This window comes from Glycine soja, chromosome 18 (assembly GCF_004193775.1).
Source record: "Glycine soja cultivar W05 chromosome 18, ASM419377v2, whole genome shotgun sequence".
NCBI lineage: Eukaryota > Viridiplantae > Streptophyta > Magnoliopsida > Fabales > Fabaceae > Glycine > Glycine soja.
This window is the reverse complement of record NC_041019.1, coordinates 55,648,445-55,669,017: the sequence shown is the minus strand read 5'-3', so window position 1 is coordinate 55,669,017 and position 20,573 is coordinate 55,648,445. Positions and strand designations below refer to the sequence as shown.

General features: G+C 31.4%; 2 protein-coding genes across 3 annotated transcripts; both read left to right on the top strand.

The window, feature by feature from the left end:
* The first annotated feature begins 1,130 nt into the window (after positions 1-1,130).
* LOC114394419 (zinc finger protein CONSTANS-LIKE 2-like) lies at positions 1,131-3,791 on the top strand. 2 transcript variants are annotated; one of them, XM_028355992.1, is made up of 3 exons: positions 1,131-1,634; positions 1,707-1,879; positions 3,173-3,791. In XM_028355992.1, exons 1-3 carry the CDS (start codon positions 1,181-1,183, stop codon positions 3,530-3,532), a joined length of 987 nt encoding a protein of 328 aa, XP_028211793.1. In that variant the 5' UTR covers positions 1,131-1,180; the 3' UTR covers positions 3,533-3,791. The 2 variants fall into 2 exon arrangements, with proteins under 2 accessions (XP_028211793.1, XP_028211792.1); XM_028355991.1 differs by having other exon boundaries at positions 1,132-1,879.
* Positions 3,792-7,552: 3,761 nt separating this feature from the next.
* LOC114395286 (ribosome biogenesis protein BRX1 homolog 1-like) lies at positions 7,553-11,445 on the top strand. The gene is made up of 9 exons (XM_028357026.1): positions 7,553-7,651; positions 7,762-7,981; positions 8,165-8,306; positions 8,700-8,778; positions 8,974-9,098; positions 9,587-9,688; positions 10,667-10,735; positions 10,824-10,922; positions 11,015-11,445. The coding sequence occupies exons 2-9, from the start codon at positions 7,779-7,781 to the stop codon at positions 11,144-11,146; spliced, it is 951 nt and encodes a 316-aa protein (XP_028212827.1). The 5' UTR covers positions 7,553-7,651; positions 7,762-7,778; the 3' UTR covers positions 11,147-11,445.
* The last annotated feature ends 9,128 nt before the right edge of the window (positions 11,446-20,573 follow it).

The following is a 20,573-nucleotide window of genomic DNA, read 5'->3' as shown; positions in this document are numbered from 1 at the left end:
AACTAACTTTTTTTTAACGTAAATCAGTTTTAGTTTTTATAATTTAGACCATGAATAGCATGTAAAAAGAAAGTTGCATAGCTGTAATAGCATATTTAATTGAGAATTTCTTAAGTGAATTTTTAAATTATTTTTTGTTGTTTATATAATATTTTTTGTGGTCCTCATAATATCATGCTATTATAAGAAATCCATACATAATTTTATTTTAATAATAAAAAATTCTAAAAAAATTAAAAAAATTCACATTTTTATATTTTTATTTTTACTTAATTATAATATTATTATGTGTCAGATAAATATTATTTTTTATTATTAAGAAAAAACTTTTATCGTTTCTTTGAAAAAATATATAAATCTTATTTTTTTTCAAAAAAAATTCATATCACATCAATTTATTCCGATGAAAAAAAACTATAAGGAATTGTGATAGGCAAAAATGATCGAAAACAAAGCCGGTGACGTAGGAGGTACGTGATGCTGAGATTGACCAATGAACAGTGCATCTAAGCGAAGATATGACCCATTTCTTCAATATTCCAACTCTATTCAAGTACCAGTGACATACTCTCACACATGCCTACTTTACATTCTCTTCCAAACAAACAACAATCCTGCCTCTTTATCAGTTTTAACACACTTTTCCTAATATATTTATTAGAAAAAACCATCTGATAAAAATACTATATTAAATGATCCTATATTGCTATCATTCCTTTCTTAAGTTAAGAAACATAGATTTGATATAACACGTGTTAGTGTTAACCTAAGGGAGGAACTAGTTGTTACTACTGGCCAGTAATGTTCCCATCTCCATCAAGCTCCAAAAGACAAAGGAAATGAGAGACTAGGGTAAAATGATTAGATTATTTCTCATGAGAATTTTTCAAATGATTAGATTATTTCTCTACTAAAAGAGATTAATTTTTAACTCTTTTGGTCGAAACATACCTTTAGTTAAAAAAAAAAATTTCTCCAATCCTAAGTCAGGGCCCACCTTAAAGCACAGCCACCCAGAAGATAGATAATGTCCCAACTTTCCGACACCACTAAGTATCCGCCACGTGTCGCAGAGAGATTCTCCCGCTGGCACAAGTAAGTAACAGTACAAAGTCAGAAACTTAGTTCCATTTTCTTTCTTGAGTTTCTTCTCTTCACTCTCAGAACACTAACTCCCCCAATGTTGGAGGGCCAAGCAACAACGCCCACGTGGCCGCGCATGTGCGACACGTGCCGCTCCGTCCCCTCCACCGTCTTCTGCCGCTCCCACACCGCCTTTCTCTGCGCCACGTGCGACACTCGCCTCCACGTCTCGCTCACGTGGCACGAGCGCGTGTGGGTGTGCGAGGCGTGCGAGCGCGCCCCGGCGGCGTTCCTCTGCAAGGCCGACGCCGCCTCCCTCTGCGCCTCCTGCGACGCCGACATCCACGCCGCCAACCCCCTCGCCAGCCGCCACCACCGCGTCCCCATCCTCCCCATCGCCGCCGCCAACAACAACAACAACGACGACGACGACGTTGCTGACATTGACGACGAAGACGAAACCGCTTCATGGCTCTTGCTCAACCCTATCAAGAGTGCTACTGTCCCTAACACCAATAACAATAACAATAATAACGGGTTCTTGTATAACGGTGAGGTTGATGAGTATTTGGACCTTGTTGATAATTGTAACTCTTGTGGTGATAATAATCACTTCGCTTCAGCTGCTGCTACTACTGATCATTACGCTCAGCACCAACATTTCGCTGGTGTTTCTCAGAAGAGTTATGCTGGGGACAGTGTTGTTCCGGTTCAGCAACACCAGCATTTTCAGCTTGGGTTGGAGTTTGACAACTCCAAACCTGCCTTCAGTTACAATGGTTCTGTTAGTCAAAGTGTAAGCCTTCCAAATTCCATTTTACTCTCTCTCTTTTCTATCTTTTCAAAACACTGGGAACTCTAAATGAGAACATTTTTCTCACTACACTCAACTCTAATTGGATGTTTTTACAATAAAATAAAATCAGTATAAATTTTGGATCCAACAACGGCAGAAGTTACTTAAACTTTTTCAAGTTTCTAACTCAATCAATTTTAAATTATTTTTTAACATGAAATCAAACATATCAAAATATATTCAAAATTAATTTTGAATTCATCAGTATTATGTAACCAAACACGCATCAAGCTCTTAAGTGGGGAAATTGGTGGTTTTCATTTTATTTCGGTTTGACTCGGGATGTGGAAAATATTATATACTATGAACTACATGTTTCTTCTTTTGGGGTGGTGGTTTTCTTGCTTTTGGTCTTCCCATGACATGTTTTTGCCAAAGATGGATTCACAATTAAGTAGTTTCCATTCGTGGCATGTTCAATGCCAACTTGAACTTTCTATTTACCTTGTTTTTGGCCGGGTTTATCTACATAATCTGTCTTTATTGGATTGTTTTCCATTAATTTGACTTGTTCCGAGCTCGTGTTTCATGTTTGGTTTAATTTGTTCAGAAATGGTGTCTCGGTTCGTTCTCCAACTTTTTTGCTCTCTTTACCCTTTTTTCTTTTCACTTTTTCTCTTTAGTGGAAGGAATCTATGGGGAAATTAAGTATCATGCTTTCTTGCTTTGAAAACTTTTTTTGTTTTTGTTTTTCCAAATGTCAAAGTGAGATTTGATCATTTTTCTATATCTGATATGGATGCAGTTGCTTTTCCTTCATTAAAATTTATTCTGTAGTATATTCCTTAATTTGTGTGCTTTTTAGTTTACCAAGGAGCTAACAAGTTGTGTCACTGACTTGCTCCAAAGCCTTAAAAGCTTTCCCACTAGATTCTCATACTTTTGTTATCTCAAGCAGTGATAAATATAGGAATAGTTATCTGTCAGGGAAATATTCATCAATTTTTTAGCCTCCATGATTGGATTCCCCAAAAATTGACTTCTATATATGTTCTTTCTTTGTCAAGAAATTCCTCAACCTGTTCAGCTGATTCCATCAGTCGTTTATTTAGCTAGAATTTTCAGTACCCAATATACAAACCAGAACCTAGAATCATATAAAAAAAATGTCAATTATTGGTCTCATCAGCATCATGGATATGACTACTAGTACTGCTCAGAAAATTTATCTTGAACTTGTGATCTCGGGAATATTTATTAACTAGTATCTGTTTCCTTTTTCATTGAAATCAGGTTTCAGTTTCATCAATGGATATTGGTGTTGTACCTGAATCACCAATGAGGGATGTCTCAATTGCCCATACAAGACCCCCCAAAGGGACAATTGACCTATTTTCTGGACCTCCAATTCAGGTGCCTTCCCATTTTTCTCCAATGGACAGGGAGGCCAGAGTCCTAAGGTACAGGGAGAAAAAGAAGATGAGAAAATTTGAGAAGACAATCAGGTATGCCTCAAGGAAGGCCTATGCAGAGACTAGACCTCGTATAAAAGGTCGATTTGCCAAGAGAACAGATGTAGAAGCTGAAGTGGATCAGATGTTCTCGACAACACTAATTACAGAAGTTGGATATGGAATTGTTCCCTCTTTCTGAATATGCTGTGTAGAACAAATGGCCAGAAGACATTGAAGATGCTAGAGGATCATGATTAATAGAAATGGAAACCACTTGTGTACTAAGTTATTCTGCTGATAATGTATTTTTTATGTAATCTAATTGCTTGCAGTTGTACTAATCGGATGCTTTATTATTTTGTTTATTGTCTTTTGAATGAAACTTGTATTTGTAAATACAGTCCTTGTATTAAATTATTAAATTACAGTCAAGTCAATCATATCTCGAAAATTTTTCATTTTCTCAATTTCTATCATGGTGTGTAATTGCTAGAATGATAAGCAACTAATAAACTTCTGTTTGCGTTATTTGTTCATTTCATTTAGGTAAAATCACTTCAATCAAATTAAGTATTGAACTGACATTAAGGGACCAAAACTAATTATCTTCATTAAACATCATTCTGGTACACTGAACTTGACTGTTGTTTGAGTTTTGGTTGATATACTCACGATCCTGATCTGACTACAGTAAAAAAGAGGACAGAAAACTGAAGAAATTAATCATAAGGCATATAATTCCTTAATCATTTTTTCCCCTTGGAAGAAGGTCAAAGGCCAAAGCATGTTAATTATATCTATGTTTCTCTTCTCTTACCATCTATGTTTCCACTGCTCATCTTTCCTCTGCATATAATTCACCTATATCATCGAGTGATCATGAGGGTTTTTGGCAGATTTAGATGAATGTGAGAGTTCTACTTTGGAGAAAAAGATGCATTTATATTCATTGATTAGAAAATTAATGATTAAGATTGCAACAGCTTTAGAGGTTGTTATAAATGGACTCATTTCATTTAATCTCAAAAGTTGATTTTCTAATTAACTGTTGTAAGTGTACTTTATCCTTTAAGTAAATGCTTAATTGGAGAAGTCAAATATGCTTTCATAGCAATATAGCATATTCTAACAGAAGAAAAGAGATGATTGTCTTCTGACCATATATGCCAAATTACTTTCTGAAAAGTTCTGCACAATTGTTGACGGTTTTATCACATACAGAATGCATGAACTTACTTTTAAAACTTCAGCTTTATTTTAGTCTAGAGGTTGAATGAGAAGAGATTGAAGAAACAAATAAATATTTTTTTTACAGTGAAACCGTGGCTACAGGTTGGGTTGACGAAATATCATGCTAACGCTTTAAGCTATGTTTGTTTTGCAGTTCTAATTGTGGCAGCGTGAATTCCCATTCTTTTCACCGCATAAGTAACACGAGATGTTTCTCAAAACGTTGGTGGAGCGGTGAAACAAACATGCACTTAATTTCCATGATGGAAATTCCATCTGAAATGAAATATAGAAGACATGTAATATAAGATTTTCTTTCAATAGGAGTGAGCTCTAGAGGAATCAATATATATGATCCTGCACTTCCACGTAGTGAAAAGGTAATGTTTTGTCCCCTTCCCAAGTGGTATATTTCGTACAGTAAATTGAAAGTGCTATAACAATGTTCCCTTGCACTTTTGGCCCTCGTGGGAGATCGAGTGAATATTTGACAAAAAGTAGAAGTAAATGAATCTATGGGAGAGTCATCCATGACCATGAGAATGCTATATACCCAATGATCAGAAATCCTGAATCAAAGTGATTCTTTTTGCTTTAAGTTTCAGGTTGACACATGGTCCATAAATATTTAAATAATCAATATCAGCCACCATTCTTTCCCACATTTCATGACTGCAAAGCAAAGGGTTACTGATTAGAATATTCTTTCACTACTATGTCAGAAGTTTCTCAAGTGGTAAGTGTTTCCATAGTAAGTAGTATCGTTACTATTTTAATGTAAAGTATACTCATCTTTCAATGAATCAAGACAAATCAGCACTAAAATCCACTAATATAACTCTTTTTTCTGAAAAATTAGAATACCACTTATTTTAATTTTGTACTCTCTGTTAAATAAATTTATGTTGGAATCATTCGCGGAATATTAGATTCAGTAAAAAAATTTGATATTCACGTTAAGAGTAAGCCTCACCAATGAAAAAGAAAGATACCAATACTCATTGAACGAAACCTTGAGAAAGTTTTCTTCATAAATGCAGGTAACAAGTATTTATAGTAGTGTCACTTTACTCTTTTATATTCTTTATGCAACTATATTTTTCACCTTCTTAAGATTTAAAAGCACCCTTAGGATATACTTGTTAGGATGATCCTATTAAAAGAAAAATAACAGAAATAACCTTGTTTTATATCTCGGTAAAGTTTTCTTCATAAAATTTGTAAGTTTAAATAGCTTCACTATACTCAGTCATATAGTGATCCTCAATTTAAAAGTGGTTGCACTTGTTTATTTTATGAAAGGCATGACATACAAGTAGAACATAGTAGAACTCGTGGAGGCTATTGTTACATATGTACAAGGATTGATACCCTTCGTTTGATCTTGCATGTCACTCAAACTTCAAACTTCACTCAGACAGGTACATGCACCATCCAAATTGATTCTAAAGACGAAAAGCACACTGATTCTCGTTCCACTTTTTTTTTTTTTGAGAAAAAAGTTTCATGCCTTGAAAGATCATGAATTACTTGCCAAACATCTTGGAAGTTTTAGATCAAATGTTTGGTAATGGCATAACCAGATTGTTCAATACCGCAGAATAGAGTAGGCAGGCTTGTATTTCATTTTAAATATTTTTAATATACATATCATCTGTGCTACTCAGAATAGACTATATATATATATATATATATATATATAATCATGGTACATAGCATTAAGGGGGAAAATGGTTCTTTAGATGAAAGAGTTACTTCAACCTAGAAAAGCAAACATGTGCGTGGCCTCAAATTACAGTGAAAGATGGCCAAAATATATGTTGCTTTTGCTCTTAAGATCCACAAACTCTTCCGGCTTGCTAATTGGTCAAGCCGGCAGCAAAGAAAAACATGTGACAAAATATATGTGTCCACAATTTTTAGTGTATAGATAGCTTCTACTCTAGCAAAAAAGTAGCATAAAAACAGTGACAAAAGTGTCCCAAATATTATTGATGAAATATGGTACACGTTTCCACCATATATGAAGGCACAAAGAAAAACATGCCGACAAAGGGGGGTTATTGTCTTACTTTAAAAAGCAACACATGCAAATGCAAGTGTAATTAATTCCCATTAGCACATTTCAAATTAAGTCCTTAAGTCATTTATGATAGTATCTTAGTTATTCAGAATAGCTGGTCTATCTATTCCCGGTTTGATCTTTACGCTTTTGACAGTACCCACTCATCCTCCAGCCAGGAGCAACAACTTAATTACACAAAAAAGTGTATATAAGAATGCATAAATAACGAGTATAAAAGTAAGTTTGCATTATAATCTTTGTATATATTTTTAAGTACTAGTTATTATAGTCTTTGTATATATTTAAATAGAAGTACTAAAATAACTTGTAAAATTCCTAAAGTACTAGTAATCCTACCGAATAAAATTATTTACCAATCACATCTATGTAATCCTTTGAGTGGACCTTTGCTGATAATCACATCATGTTATTGATACCCTACTTGATAGTCTAATTATTGAATTTTATCACTTTTAGTAAAAAAGAAAGAACTTTGTTTTTGTAGTTAAAAAAGTACCAGTAACTATGTATAATAAAAAGAATTATTGGCGTTATGATTAAATGGGAATAAAATAGATAAAAACATATATAGCTTAATTCATACGACAGAAACATGTTTTCGTTGAGTAAGAGCAGGCGCCAAAAAAATGTACAACCAAAACTTGATTCTGTTATGCATTTTTTTTATATCCTTTACATAATGGAAACATGATTTTATTTATTTTGTCAACAAAATCATGATTTAGTGGGAAGAGCGTCTTGGAATAAAGAAAAAACCATTCAAGAGGGTGGTGAGAATAGCAGGTCCCAAGATACAATTGGAGCGAGGCTTAAGCCCAAAGTAAAACAGAAGAAGCCCAATAGATATAAGCCCATCTTAACTGGGTTATTAAAGGGCCCGACCCAACTTAACTCTTTGGGATTCTGAGAAGGAGAAAAAACCTTTGCCGCCACTCATTGTCGTACGTACGTCATTCTTCTTCTCTTGTCTTCACTTGAACTCCACAGAGCAAGGGTTCGCAGGTACGAGCCTTGTGATTTCATATGTGTGTTTGTGTTTATGGGAACTAAGGAGGGTAAATGGGTCAGTGCCATTTTTTTTAATTGTAAATTTTGGTTCTTTGGTGTGGCAGATTTTGAAGCAAAAATAATGGGAAAGAAGAGAAAACACAGTGAGACTACTCAAAGTGTGGCACAGCCCAAAAAGGAAGATGCTGCTCCAGAGAGACCAGCAAGGACCCTTTTGGGGTGGAAGGATAAGAATCAAGTTGAGGATAATAATAGTGCTGATTCACCAATATTTAGGAACAAAGAGAAGCTATTGGTCACTTGCTCTAGGCGCATCAATTACAGGTAATCGTTTCGAGTTTCGATTACTTTATTACTTTATTTTCTGTTACAAATTTAAAATTATAATCAAATTGCTTTCTTGGTGTGTAAAATTTAAGAATAGATAAATTTTGTCTTGTTTTGTGGTTTTGTTTTTGTATATGATATTCATGGAGTGAAGTGTTTTCTTTTCCATTAAATTTATAGGTACCGGCATTTGATGTTGAATTTGGTGACACTTTTGCCCCATTGCAAGAAGGATAACAAAGTTGAATCAAAGGAAACTGAAGGAGCCACCCTCAACGAGCTTGTTGAGCTCAAAAATTGTTCCTCTTGTTTATTTTTTGAGGTATTTTGTTTACCTTCTTACTACAAATTAGGTTTGATGTGTTATGATGTTGTTTGCTAGATTAGTATATGCATTATGTTTGTTGTATTCTTGGATTGGAAAATTTTAAAGTATGGTTATAGTTTAAGGAATTCTTTTGTTGGTCACAAATGTCGTTGACGTTATTTCTATGTGATATGTTATTGTTGGCCATCTTTAGTTTCATATCGGCATGATCACTTCCTTTTTCTGATTGGATTAAATGTGATTGTTTTAAATTTTTATTTTATAGATTCATGCTTGTTATAATTTGAACAATGACTGTTGAGTATAGTAATATTTGACACTCTAATTCTTAGTCATCACCGAGTCCTGTCATCTTATATTCTGATTTGTGTCTTCTCCCCTTTCAAGTGCAGGAAGCATAAAGATCTTTATCTCTGGATGGCAAAATGCCCCAATGGCCCATCTGTAAAATTTCTAGTTAGTGCTGGTAATAGTTTCATCTGATTATAGTCATAAGGTTAATACAATATCATTTTTCTTGCTATGATGATTTAGTGTTCTGATTTCTGTATACTCTAGTTGGCATTTTTCTTGTTGGATTATGATTTTTTGTGTTTCTCTCACTCTCAACTATTTCTGATGTACTTTTACTGATTTCTGTGTTTCCTCCACTGCTTTCCAGTTCACACAATGGAGGAATTGAAGCTTACGGGAAATCACCTACAGGGTTCCCGTCCAATTTTGACATTTTCAGCAAATTTTGAAAAAGATGCACATTGGAAACTATTAAAGGAGATGTTGTTACAGGTATGTGGTTGGTTTCTTTCCTCGTAAGTAGTATTTCAGTATTGTCCACCTAGTTTCTTATGAAAAAAAGTTAGGAAATCAACAAACCTCATGTTGATTACCCGTTTACTCTTATATGTACCATTTCATAAATAGTAAAGGTTAGTTTAATGATTTCATCTTAGTTTGTTGCTTCATGGTGTTGTACACTATGAATTTGCTAGCCTAATTAAAAATTGTTTCACGTGCTCTTTCCTGATGTGTATTTGGGATCTTATACTATGGTTGCCATATATCTGCCTAGGAGTATTTTCTTAATTTGTCGTTATTGATCAGAGAGAATTCAATTAATGTTATTTTTATTCCATCTATTGTTAGTTTAAATTGAGTAAGATGTGGAGATATGTTCCATGCATGTTTTCCTGTCTACAATTTTCTCTATTTCTGATGCTCTTGTCCAAGTACTGTATTTGATTATTACTGATATACTATTTCTTTCTTTTATTCAGATATTTGAAACACCAAAGGACCACAGAAAGGCTAAGCCTTTCCATGATCACGTTTTTGTTTTCTCAATAGTTGATGACCATATATGGTTCCGGAATTACCAGGTTTATATTTATTTAGTATTTAAAGAATGTCCTTAACCTATTGCATTAATTTATGGATTAAAATCTGGAGATTTGTTGTTTTGGCATCCAATCCAACTACTTCCAAACAAACTAAAAGTGTGTACATTGTGAATGTAATTATGTTTGGTTTTGTTAACCATGGCTTAATGATTGAAGTGAAGTTTGAGTTGAAAATTTGAAACTTTTTCTTTGTTATGAACATTACTGAAGAATCAAAGTTTATATTCTTTACATTTCAACTTGAAGGATTAGCTTTTTGGGTTTCTTAACAATAGTCTTCAGTATTAAATAAGAATGCTTAAACACAACACAACTTTGAACACGGAGGATAATTGGCCATTATGATAAGAGTTTAAATTTGATCTTCTGCCAACGTATAACATTTTACTTATAAATGAATTAAGATGTTCCACTATGGATTTTTTTACTAAGCTTGTGAGTTGTGGGTAAGCTTTCAACCAATTCTCTGTTTTGAATAACTGGCTCCATATGGTTCACTGATAGTGCAAAGCACCCAGAAGTAGCATTGGCCCTTATTGTAATATCCAATACATGTAATGTTTCATTTTTTTTTCTTAAACTGCAGTTAGACAGGTTTTGACATCCCAACTATGTTGGCATGCCAAAACCCGCTAACTAATGTTTCATTTTACTACAACACTTTATTTGTTTAATTATGTCTGGCTTACCAAATCGGTGATGATTGTATCAAGTCTTGATTTTGGATTGGTTGCAGTGTGAGCCTGCAATTGATGTTCTTGTAGGACACTAAATCATCAGATTGGGTCATTTGTATTGTACTTGTGAAATAGTTATTAGTGGACAATTGTTATTCTTCGAGTTGTGAGGCTTGTTTCAGCCCCATGTGAATCTGACTTTGCCACGCCATAGTGTTGTCTCATTTTCTTCCTGTTGCTGATGCCTACTGAGCAATGTAACATCTTTATTCCCTTGCAGATCTCTGTTCATCATAATGAAGCGGACAAATTACCTAGAGGTGGCCTTGATAAAATGACATTGATTGAGGTCCGAAAATTGTTATTGGTTAATGATTTATATTTTGATCTGTCAATTTCTAATCTTCATTTAACCTGTGTGTAAACTACTTGGTTAGGTCGGCCCGCGATTCTGCTTGAACCCAATTAAAATATTTGGTGGCAGTTTTGGAGGCCCAACTTTATACGAGAATCCACTCTATGTGTCACCGAATCAGGTACTTACCAATATATTTTCCATCTATATTTATAATTTCCCAAGCTTTCCACTTACTAACTATGTATCATCATTGGTTGCTGGTTCTTATAGATTCGAGCTTTGGAGAAAAAGAAGAAGGCCGGAAAGTTTGCAAAGAAGGTCAAAGCAAAGACAAGGAGGAAAATGCACGAGATGTCCAATCCTCTGGAGCCTGATGAGTTTGCAGATATGTGGAAAGATTGATTTTATACATCATGAAATGGTTCATTTTAGTTGGTGGTAACTCAAGCTTTGCAGCAGCTTGTGATGTGAATTGCTTTATATGATATAGGCTGTAGTTCTGTTTATCCTCGCATTATATTCCTTAACATGAAAGGAAGATTTTGTGATCTATAGTGTTATTTTTTGTAATCCTTGTGGGGGCTGGTTATTCTCTTATCATGCATTGAACTGGTGGAAATTAAATTTTGGCCGAGAAGATTTCAGTGTTGGGTCTGACTGATATGCTACTAGTATATTAACCGAGTATTATTTCAACTTTATTTTAGGACCTATTTGGATACAAGTTACAAGTGCTTTTGAGATCTTTTCTACGGGAAATATAGAGTTTTTTTAGTAGAGTACTTCTAGCCTTGTATCCAAACAGACTCAAGTCTCATTTTTAAAGATGCTTTCATCTTAGATGTGATTTTTGTTGTGAGCTTTTCCCCCTGTAGTCAGCTGCCGTTTTTTCTCTTTATTTCACAGGACAACTAACTAATTCCCTATATATCACTATGTAGAGAATACTTGCATAAAAACGTCTAATTTTAGTATAAAATGGCCCAGTTCAAAATTAAAAATATTTCCATAAAATTAACCATTTAAAACATTGAATTAAAGCAATCTTATACTTCGATATAAAGAATTTACAAAAAATAATAAGATGCTTTTATCAATATGATTAATCAGAATTTAAAACCTATAGATATGATATTTCGCGTACAAAGCATTTCACTTTTTATGTACACTGCAAATGAAAGATTTTTTTGCAAAAATTTCCTCGAAAAAGAAAAAGAAAAAGGAAAAGAAAATTTCTTCATTTTTTATTGGCAAACCTTTGTCAATAAACTTTTTCTTGCATATTCTAATAAGTTTACTATTTTAAAAAATACCGATAGCAAATTTGAATGTGAAAATGTTCTTTTTTTCATTTGAGTGAATTTAAAAAATATTGGCATTATTTAGAAATAAAAAAATATTAATGGGATGTAACTCAGGAAAAAGTAATGTCAAAAAAATTATTATACCAGTAATGAGTTAATTTTATGATAGTAAATGTAAAAAAAAAATGATAGTGAACGGTAGATTTTAAAGAGACAACATAAAAGAAAAGTATGAATAACAGATATGAAAATATTAAGATAAATATATGTTCATGTAAGAAAAGATAAAATATGAAATTATTATATACAAGAAAAGATTAATGTTTCAGTACTTATTGAGAAAAGATATCAAAAATTGATTAAGATGATTTGAACACGCAACGACAAAGTTTAAAAAAAATATATTAGATCATATATTTTTAGTCATGTAAAAAGAAAAAGAGACCAAAAAGGAAATCAAAGGATTTTTTAAGCAAGATATCAAACTACATAATATTTTTAAAATGTTAAATTTTAATCATACCAAATGATATTGTGTAATATTGTGTAATTCATGTAACTAATGTCATCAAGGGAAACAAAGCTTTGGTGTTGTTGCTTAGTAATATAAACAATTGTTAATCATGAATATTTTTATATGATCTTTTTATGATACACCACCAACTCACCAAGAGTCTTGTCTGTAGCATTACATTTTAGAGATAATAAATGCAGCATGTCCCGCTGGTTATCCTGCAACAACAAAATCCAAAACATGTCACTTTGATTTATAACTCGGCTCTACACTCCAAACAACTTAACAACATTATATTTACATTGGGATAAAGAATAGAAATATACCAAAAATGAAATTGAAAAGAATAGCAGAGATTGCATAAGCTCAAAGGTTCAGTTATACAAAGGCAAACACTTCAAATGAATACCTTGGGATCATGTATGACGAAATCCAGGATTTGCATCACTTTTTTTTTAATCTAAGGTTCACATGTGGACCAAAAATAAATTCCACCAAGCTATAGGATTCTACTAAACTCTTGATTCATGGAAATTCGTACTTCAATAATTCAATATGCTTTAGTATCCAATACGGTAATGTTATATGATTTCTTAATGGAATCTGAGTCTGTTATGTGCACATTCCCCATTAATTGTGAATCTCAACTTTTAGCATAACATCTGTTTCCTTTAGCTAGATCAATAGATATGATACACATCAATAATGAGCTATAATCTCTGATTTGATCTCAAATTTTTTATGTGAATCAATTTTCTGGAAGAGTAGTCTTTGGTAAGCACTTAAAGTCACGGTCATAAAATAAATGCTGGCCTCACGTAACTCCAAAAGGAACAGAACATATTCCAATTTTAACTCAAACCAAAAAATCCGATCACCATCTCATCTTTGCCTTTTTTGTTCCAATTGGTTGTATTTGGTTGAAGACATGAACTGAGACATCTTATCATCACACCATTGTCACATATATTTAAATATTTTTATGTGGACTTAAAATATGTGAGTGCTGTGTGGCCCTCCAACAAATTTCTTCACCCCATCTGTTCATAAGTCTTAAGGACAAGAACCCCTCCATCAACCACTCCCACTGAGTTATTTTATACCAATTTACCCCACACAAGTTTTTCTTTTTCCTCACCTTAATCCACCTTGTGAGTGACCATTAATTCCATCTTCATTCTATTTTCCACGTATCTCCATTAATAACGCACCAAATCCATTATGTGTTAGACCACAGTTTTGTCATGTTAGAGCACCATAGATCACATAATTAAAGCACTTAACTAGCTGATTCGATTAAAAAAACAACCCATCATGTGTTTGTCCATTGTTTTGTAATGGCATAGCATAATAATTGAAGTTCTTAATTTGCTGACATACACTTGTTAGAACAGTATCTTTGATACATTGAATATGTAATTGCTGCTTTTATCATCTTAAAGCATGGATTTCTACAAATTCATGCTTCTTTGGATTAAAGTTAAAAATATTATACGTTCGTTTCAATGCAAATCCAACAAATAAAAGTAAAATAAAAATAAGAATAAGGATCGTGATCCTTTTAATATTTTGATTCGAAAATACTTTTTCAGCTGAAAATCAAACATTTTATTGTAACGTTTATTGTGTTTAATCAATAATCATTATTACTGTGAATAGGTGCCCCGCCGTTGTTTTAGGCAAAAGATCTTCGTGTTCCCTCTTCACACTGAATTATGAAAAGGTGTTTTTATCTTAAAGCATGGCCTACTGTAAATTTCTTGTAACAATCGTTGTGTTCAATCATTATTTGGATGAATATATACACCGTCATTTTAGCTAAAGATCTTCATGTTTCCTCTTTCACAGTGTTGGTGATTCTATAAATTTAAATTACTAGAAAATAAAAAAATAAAAATATTTGCATAACATATTTAGATTAATTTGGGATTACCTTTCAGTGGAGTATACACGTTGTATAGACAAAAAAACAGATTAATTTACATAAAAAAGAGTAACTTCATTTATTTTCTTAGAATTATTTACCGAAATATTTTTAATATTGCCTTTTTAATTCATTTCTGAAAACACTTAATCATCATTAATATTTTTTTTATTCAGTTACTTTAAAAGTAAAAATTAAAAAATAACGTGAGCATGAGCCTTCAATTCTACATATAACACTTTAAAATTAGGAGTGTTAATGGGCCGGTTCGGGTCAGTTTTGACCAAATTCAACACCCAATTCAATCAAATTTGATGGGTTCGATCTAGTTTTCATAATTTTTTTTAAACCCAACTCAACTCATTCATAAATAGTTTGGTTCGGTTCGGGTCGACAGGTTATCCATTTATATTTTATCTTTTTTTTTCTTAGAACTATTATTTTATATTATGATCCATGCAAATATCAAATATAATTAGCACACTATTATCAAATGTATGACAGTAATAAAATTAATTCATTTAATATCATCAATATAATATTCTAAAATAGGTCAATACAAATGAAAATAAAGTATTCTTCGATGAAATTTACTACAATAGTTTAAATCATAATTATTTCTTACAAATTAATTTCTTGCAATAAGCTTTGCTGAAATAAATAAACAAAATATGATTCATTAATATTATAAATATGACAGCAAAAATAGATATGAAGAAAGGTGAAACAAATAACAATGTAATTGAAAGTAATACCGTAGGAAATTACACTAGTAGTTCAAGCACTTGCAATTCCAACACTTCAAATCTCAATACTTGGTTAAAGTCAAACCAAACAACTTTAAATTTTTTGATCGATTCAATTCAATTTTGATCGAATTTATAAATCTAAATCAGTGACTCAACTCTTACATGGACGATTTGAATTGATTTAATTCGATTTTGATTCAAATTCATAAATGACTCATCCCAAACTATTCATATCAAATTGGATCAATTTGGATTCACGAATGACTCATACCCCTAAACACCCCAGTTCAAAATCACATATTGGGCAATATTTTTACACTTACCTTATGGACAATATGATTGTCAATTTTAGTTTTTTATCATTATCAATTTTAGTTTTGTCAGACATAAATAATTTTTATTTTAAATAATGTTAATCAATATTTCTTATTATAATAATTTTTCATTATAATCATAAATTTAATATTGCTGATACATCAATTAATATTCTTCTTCTTCTCCCTATACAAGGAACTTTCATGAAGTAAGCACGTGACAAATGAGATAAGCTAATTTTGATCGGATAATCATATTTAAAGATTAGTTTAAACATGTTACCTAATTTAAGGCGTTACATTATGATAAGGGACTTGATGCTTTGTTTATTTTCATCAAATAAATATTCTTTAAGGAATCTCATCCGGATAAGCTGTGATTTAGTATTGGGTTAGTTGTTTTGTAATACTGCCAACATGGATGATTCATGTTATATCAATTAAGCAACGAACACGAAAAAGAAGAAGAAATCTGAAATTATTGGGCCATGGAAGTCTCTAACAACCAACCCAATACTAAATCACAGTTTATCCGGATGAGATTATCCCTTAAAGGATATTTAATTATGAAGGATACATCAAATGTTTCGTGATTTAGTGATTTAATTTAGAGTGATGTTCTTTGTTACGAAAGTAAACTCATACTAATTGCACAAAACATAGAATGAACGGTTGCGATTTTTTAAAATAAATATTGATTAAAAGATTTAAATATTGCACAAAAATCAAACGCCGTGCAGTTATTATGAAACCCACGTTCAATTCATAACAAACAATATTTTCTTTTAATTTATTTCGAGGAAAAGGCGATCTTTTTTTATATAATATTTTTAGATATAAACGTTAAAAAACAGTTTTTCAAACTTAATCTTAAACGTAATCATTAATTCGATTCTATCAACAACAAAAAAATGCGAACACAGATTTAATCTACCAAAAAGCACTTATACAAGTCAACATAAGTCAACGATAAACATAAGGATTCTTTATCCGCGCATAAGGATATATAATTAAACTTAAAAAAATCGTTTAGCAATATTATCAAACAAAATAAAATAAAAAATATTTAGAGATAGACTTATTATATATATTGAGAAAAATCCAAACCTGATGTTTAAGATTAATAAAAAAAAGATCACCCATCAAATTCAAGAAATATTAAACGTGAGAAGATGTGTTGAAAAAACTCAAATTTTAAATTATTTAATAATAAAATCAAATTAAAATATAAAAATGAAAAATAACTCTCATCCCTTGCAACTAATTTTTGAAATTGAGTTATCATAGACTCAAAGATTCTAAGAATATATGGATCGACAGAAAACTGACCAAAAAGATTGTCTCAAAGATTGTCTGAGACCATGTTCCGGAAGCTCTCCTTTGTATAAGATAGAAGAAATACAAAAGCCTGGAAACTTCCATCAGAAACATTCCACGATATGATGCTCCAAACACTACAGAGAATCAATAATAACGATTTGAAGCTTCGGATAACCTCAAAGAATTTAATAACAAAAATACCATTGACAAATAATACATGACCATTTTAGTAACTTCACACCATCCCCTTTCATTTAAGATCTCATCACTATGGTACATGTACTTATGTACTATAAATTGGTTAAATTCAATCCCATCCACACCATCCCATTCCAATAGCAAACACCCAAATCAGCTTCAAGAGAAGAAAGCAAATAGAAGTAATTTTGAAAAGAAGAAAAAAAAACACACACACACACAAAAATGAACTCAACCATGAGTGAATCAGGAGCAGGTGGTTTCAAAACCTTGAGTTCTCCCATTCCTTACCTCTTTGGTGGCTTAGCCATCATGCTAGCACTCATAGCAGTTGCATTACTCATCTTAGCTTGGTCTTATCGTAAACAATACTATACTACTTCTTCTAACTCAGCCAGTGATGAAGAGAAACCACCACAAATCAAGATGGTGGAAAAGGAGGAGAATGTTTCAGAACCAAAGATTGTTGTGATCATGGCTGGAGAGGGCAACCCTACTTACTTGGCCAAGCCAGTTCCATCCACAAGCCATAATGAACAAGCCCTAATTTCAAAGTAGCAGTGGGAAGATCAGAGTCTAGAGTAATCATATATATATATATATATATATATATATATATATATATATATATATATATATTCTTAGAAATTTTCTTGTTCTGGGATTTAATTTTCTTTAACTTATATAAATACATTTTTATAGCTCTTTAAACTTTTGTTGAATTAATCTGCGAGATGTAAATTGAAGAGAATGAAATGGATTGGATATGGGAGTGTTGAGATGTTGTTTCTTGTGCATATATAGCATGTGTCTTTCATTTCTTGCAGCAAGGCTATATAGATTGGTGGATCAATTAAGGATATTGTATGAGTTGTTAAATCCTCATCCGAAAAATTAAATAGAAAGAAGGAGCCAGAAAATTAGTTTTCAGTTCAAACTTTAAAGTTAGTGATAAACAAGTTCATGACGCAAAGTACGCTTCCTTTGAAATCAGTCTCCATACAAAGAAAATAAGATGAAAAGACAAACGAGTTTTATACATTAATTCTCACTTGTTTTATTTTTTAATTAATGTATTGTCTAAAATTAATAAAATTGATGTGACCTTAAAATATGTATGTCTGTCCTCTTAGTCTTGACACCAAAGCACAAACCTAACTCATTTAGCAGTAGTACTATTGGACTGAAAAGTTATTAATAAATATTTATATATTTAAATTTTAATAATAATATTATTTTTTTATCAAGTTACAAATACGTACTTATCTACTAACAATGAATTATCTATAAGTGATGAATACAAGCTATGAATTATCTATTAATTATTATCTACAAGTTATGAATTATCTACTGATTATTATCTATAAATTAAGAATCATCTACATCATTAACAACTCATACAATTAAAGATTTGAAGCTTCTATCTCATGCTATAAATATTATCTCACTCTTTTCATTTCATTCAACTCACTTACTTGTGGGTGTCAAAGTACTTTATATTGTATGTTCTCCTTTATTTTTCCCAATGAAAGGTAAAGGATATCTATAGTAGTCTGACATGTGAGATTCTGGAGCTTATTTTGACTAAATTGACCTTGACATCACTAAGTTTAAGAGTTCAATATGAACAATAAAAATAGGGAGAAAATTTTAGTATGTGAGGGCTCTAATTATATTCTGCTGTCAAATAATTACACAAAAAGACACAATTATTATCCTTGTTAAGATAAATATACCATCAATTTTAATTTTTTATATATATATATATATATATATATATATATATATATATATATATATATATATTCAACTTCTAAAATATGGATAAAAAGAGAAATATGTCTTTAGTTTGTAGTAAAATATTAAAATTATATTATATTTTTATTAAAAATATAAAATAAATAATTTTTTTATAAGAATTAAACAAAAAAATATCATATTTTTAAGATTATACATGCATTATTTCATAGGTTTCCAAATTATTTGATAATTTTTAATTGGCTCTCTGAATTTTTTTTTCAATTAAATCCTTGAAAGAAAGATTCTAAATTTTTGCTCAATATTAAAAGTCTACCTTTTATTTTTTCCACTGATATTTATTTCCATTTTGAAAGTTATTTATAAAATTTTTTAGAAAATTATTTGTATCAAATAACATTTAAATATAATTTAATTCTTTCTTATATAGAGATACCTGCTTGTAAGTGATGAAAAAAACTACGGGAAAATCACACACTGATAGTGTTTATTTCTATAATTTTGTAAATTAAATATTTTGCAAATTTTTAGTGTAACTAACACTGTTAGAAAAACACAGATTAGCCACCAATAAATATTGATGAAAAACTGCGATCAAAATTAAAGATTTATAACATTAGTTGCCGTTTGCACAAAGCAACGATTATATTTGTGATTGAATGACTCGGTGGCAACGGAAATAGTCGCTAATTCGTTTGCTTTAAAAAAATGTTTGAAAATTCTTGTGATTAGATAGACTAATAATGCATTGACTATTATTTGATTTAGCTTTTTTAAGTTTCCCTTAGATAGACTAAACACATTTTTTAAAAAATATTAAAAAGTTAAATATTTTTAATTGATAAAAAATATTTTTTAAAAAAATATTTTTCCGCTCTTTTTTCATCCCCACTCCCTCCCTCCCTCCCTCTTATCTTTCACTCTCTCTTCTCTTCCTCCTTTCCTTCTCTATAATCTTTCTCTCTTTTACTTTTTTAGGATAATTTTCTTTTAAATAAAAAATAAGCAAAGTTAGACATAATCTTATTATAAGTTTTAATTTTAAAGTAACTTTTTAAGTTATAACAAACATGAGAGAAACATAGCCAACTAGTATAGCCGACCTATTTTATCATGCTATGTTTATTGTTGGGGAAGAAAAAGGGGTTGGCAATGGCATGGGCAATGTTATGTCCGAAGTTGAAGTTGAAAAGAATATGCATGAACATGAGATACACCTCCATTTTCTTTTTCATCCAAAAAAATTACATTAGACTACGATTAGAAAAATAAAAGAGGCGGCGTCTCGAGAATAAAAGAGGCTGTTGTAGGTGATATGATATGTATCATATTTTTTGGAAAGATCGTACCCATATTTAATACTGATAAAAAAAAAAGAGTCAAGTATATATTAATTGTACCTTGATCATTTTTTTATTATCAAGGAGATGTTATTATTATTCTAGAAAATAATTTCTTAAACAAGTGTTAAATTAAAATAACTTAATGTGTTATAATTTTTTTAAAAAAAAACCATAATATTGATCCTTTTAATAATATTTAAAGAAGGTGGAAATTAACAAGTCTGAGGGGAAACAGGAACTCCATTAGTCCATATGATAATCTTTTTTATAGTGGGAGACAGGTGAGAGATAGCAACATCAATTCCACTGATGACTGCTACCTCAGATAGGTTTCACATTTTTCTCGTTTAGTTAGACATCATTAACGTAAGATGTTTTCCTTTTGCTTTTAGATTGTGGTGTACA

Coding starts and splice junctions, on each gene's coding strand:
- LOC114395286 (XM_028357026.1), top strand. CDS start 7,779: ATGGGAAAGAAGAGAAAACACAGTGAGACTACTCAAAGTGTGGCACAG. Junction 9,099..9,586: donor TAAAGGAGATGTTGTTACAG/GTATGTGGTTGG, acceptor TCTTTTATTCAG/ATATTTGAAACACCAAAGGA. Junction 9,689..10,666: donor TATGGTTCCGGAATTACCAG/GTTTATATTTAT, acceptor ATTCCCTTGCAG/ATCTCTGTTCATCATAATGA.
- LOC114394419 (XM_028355991.1), top strand. CDS start 1,181: ATGTTGGAGGGCCAAGCAACAACGCCCACGTGGCCGCGCATGTGCGAC. Junction 1,880..3,172: donor ATGGTTCTGTTAGTCAAAGT/GTAAGCCTTCCA, acceptor CATTGAAATCAG/GTTTCAGTTTCATCAATGGA.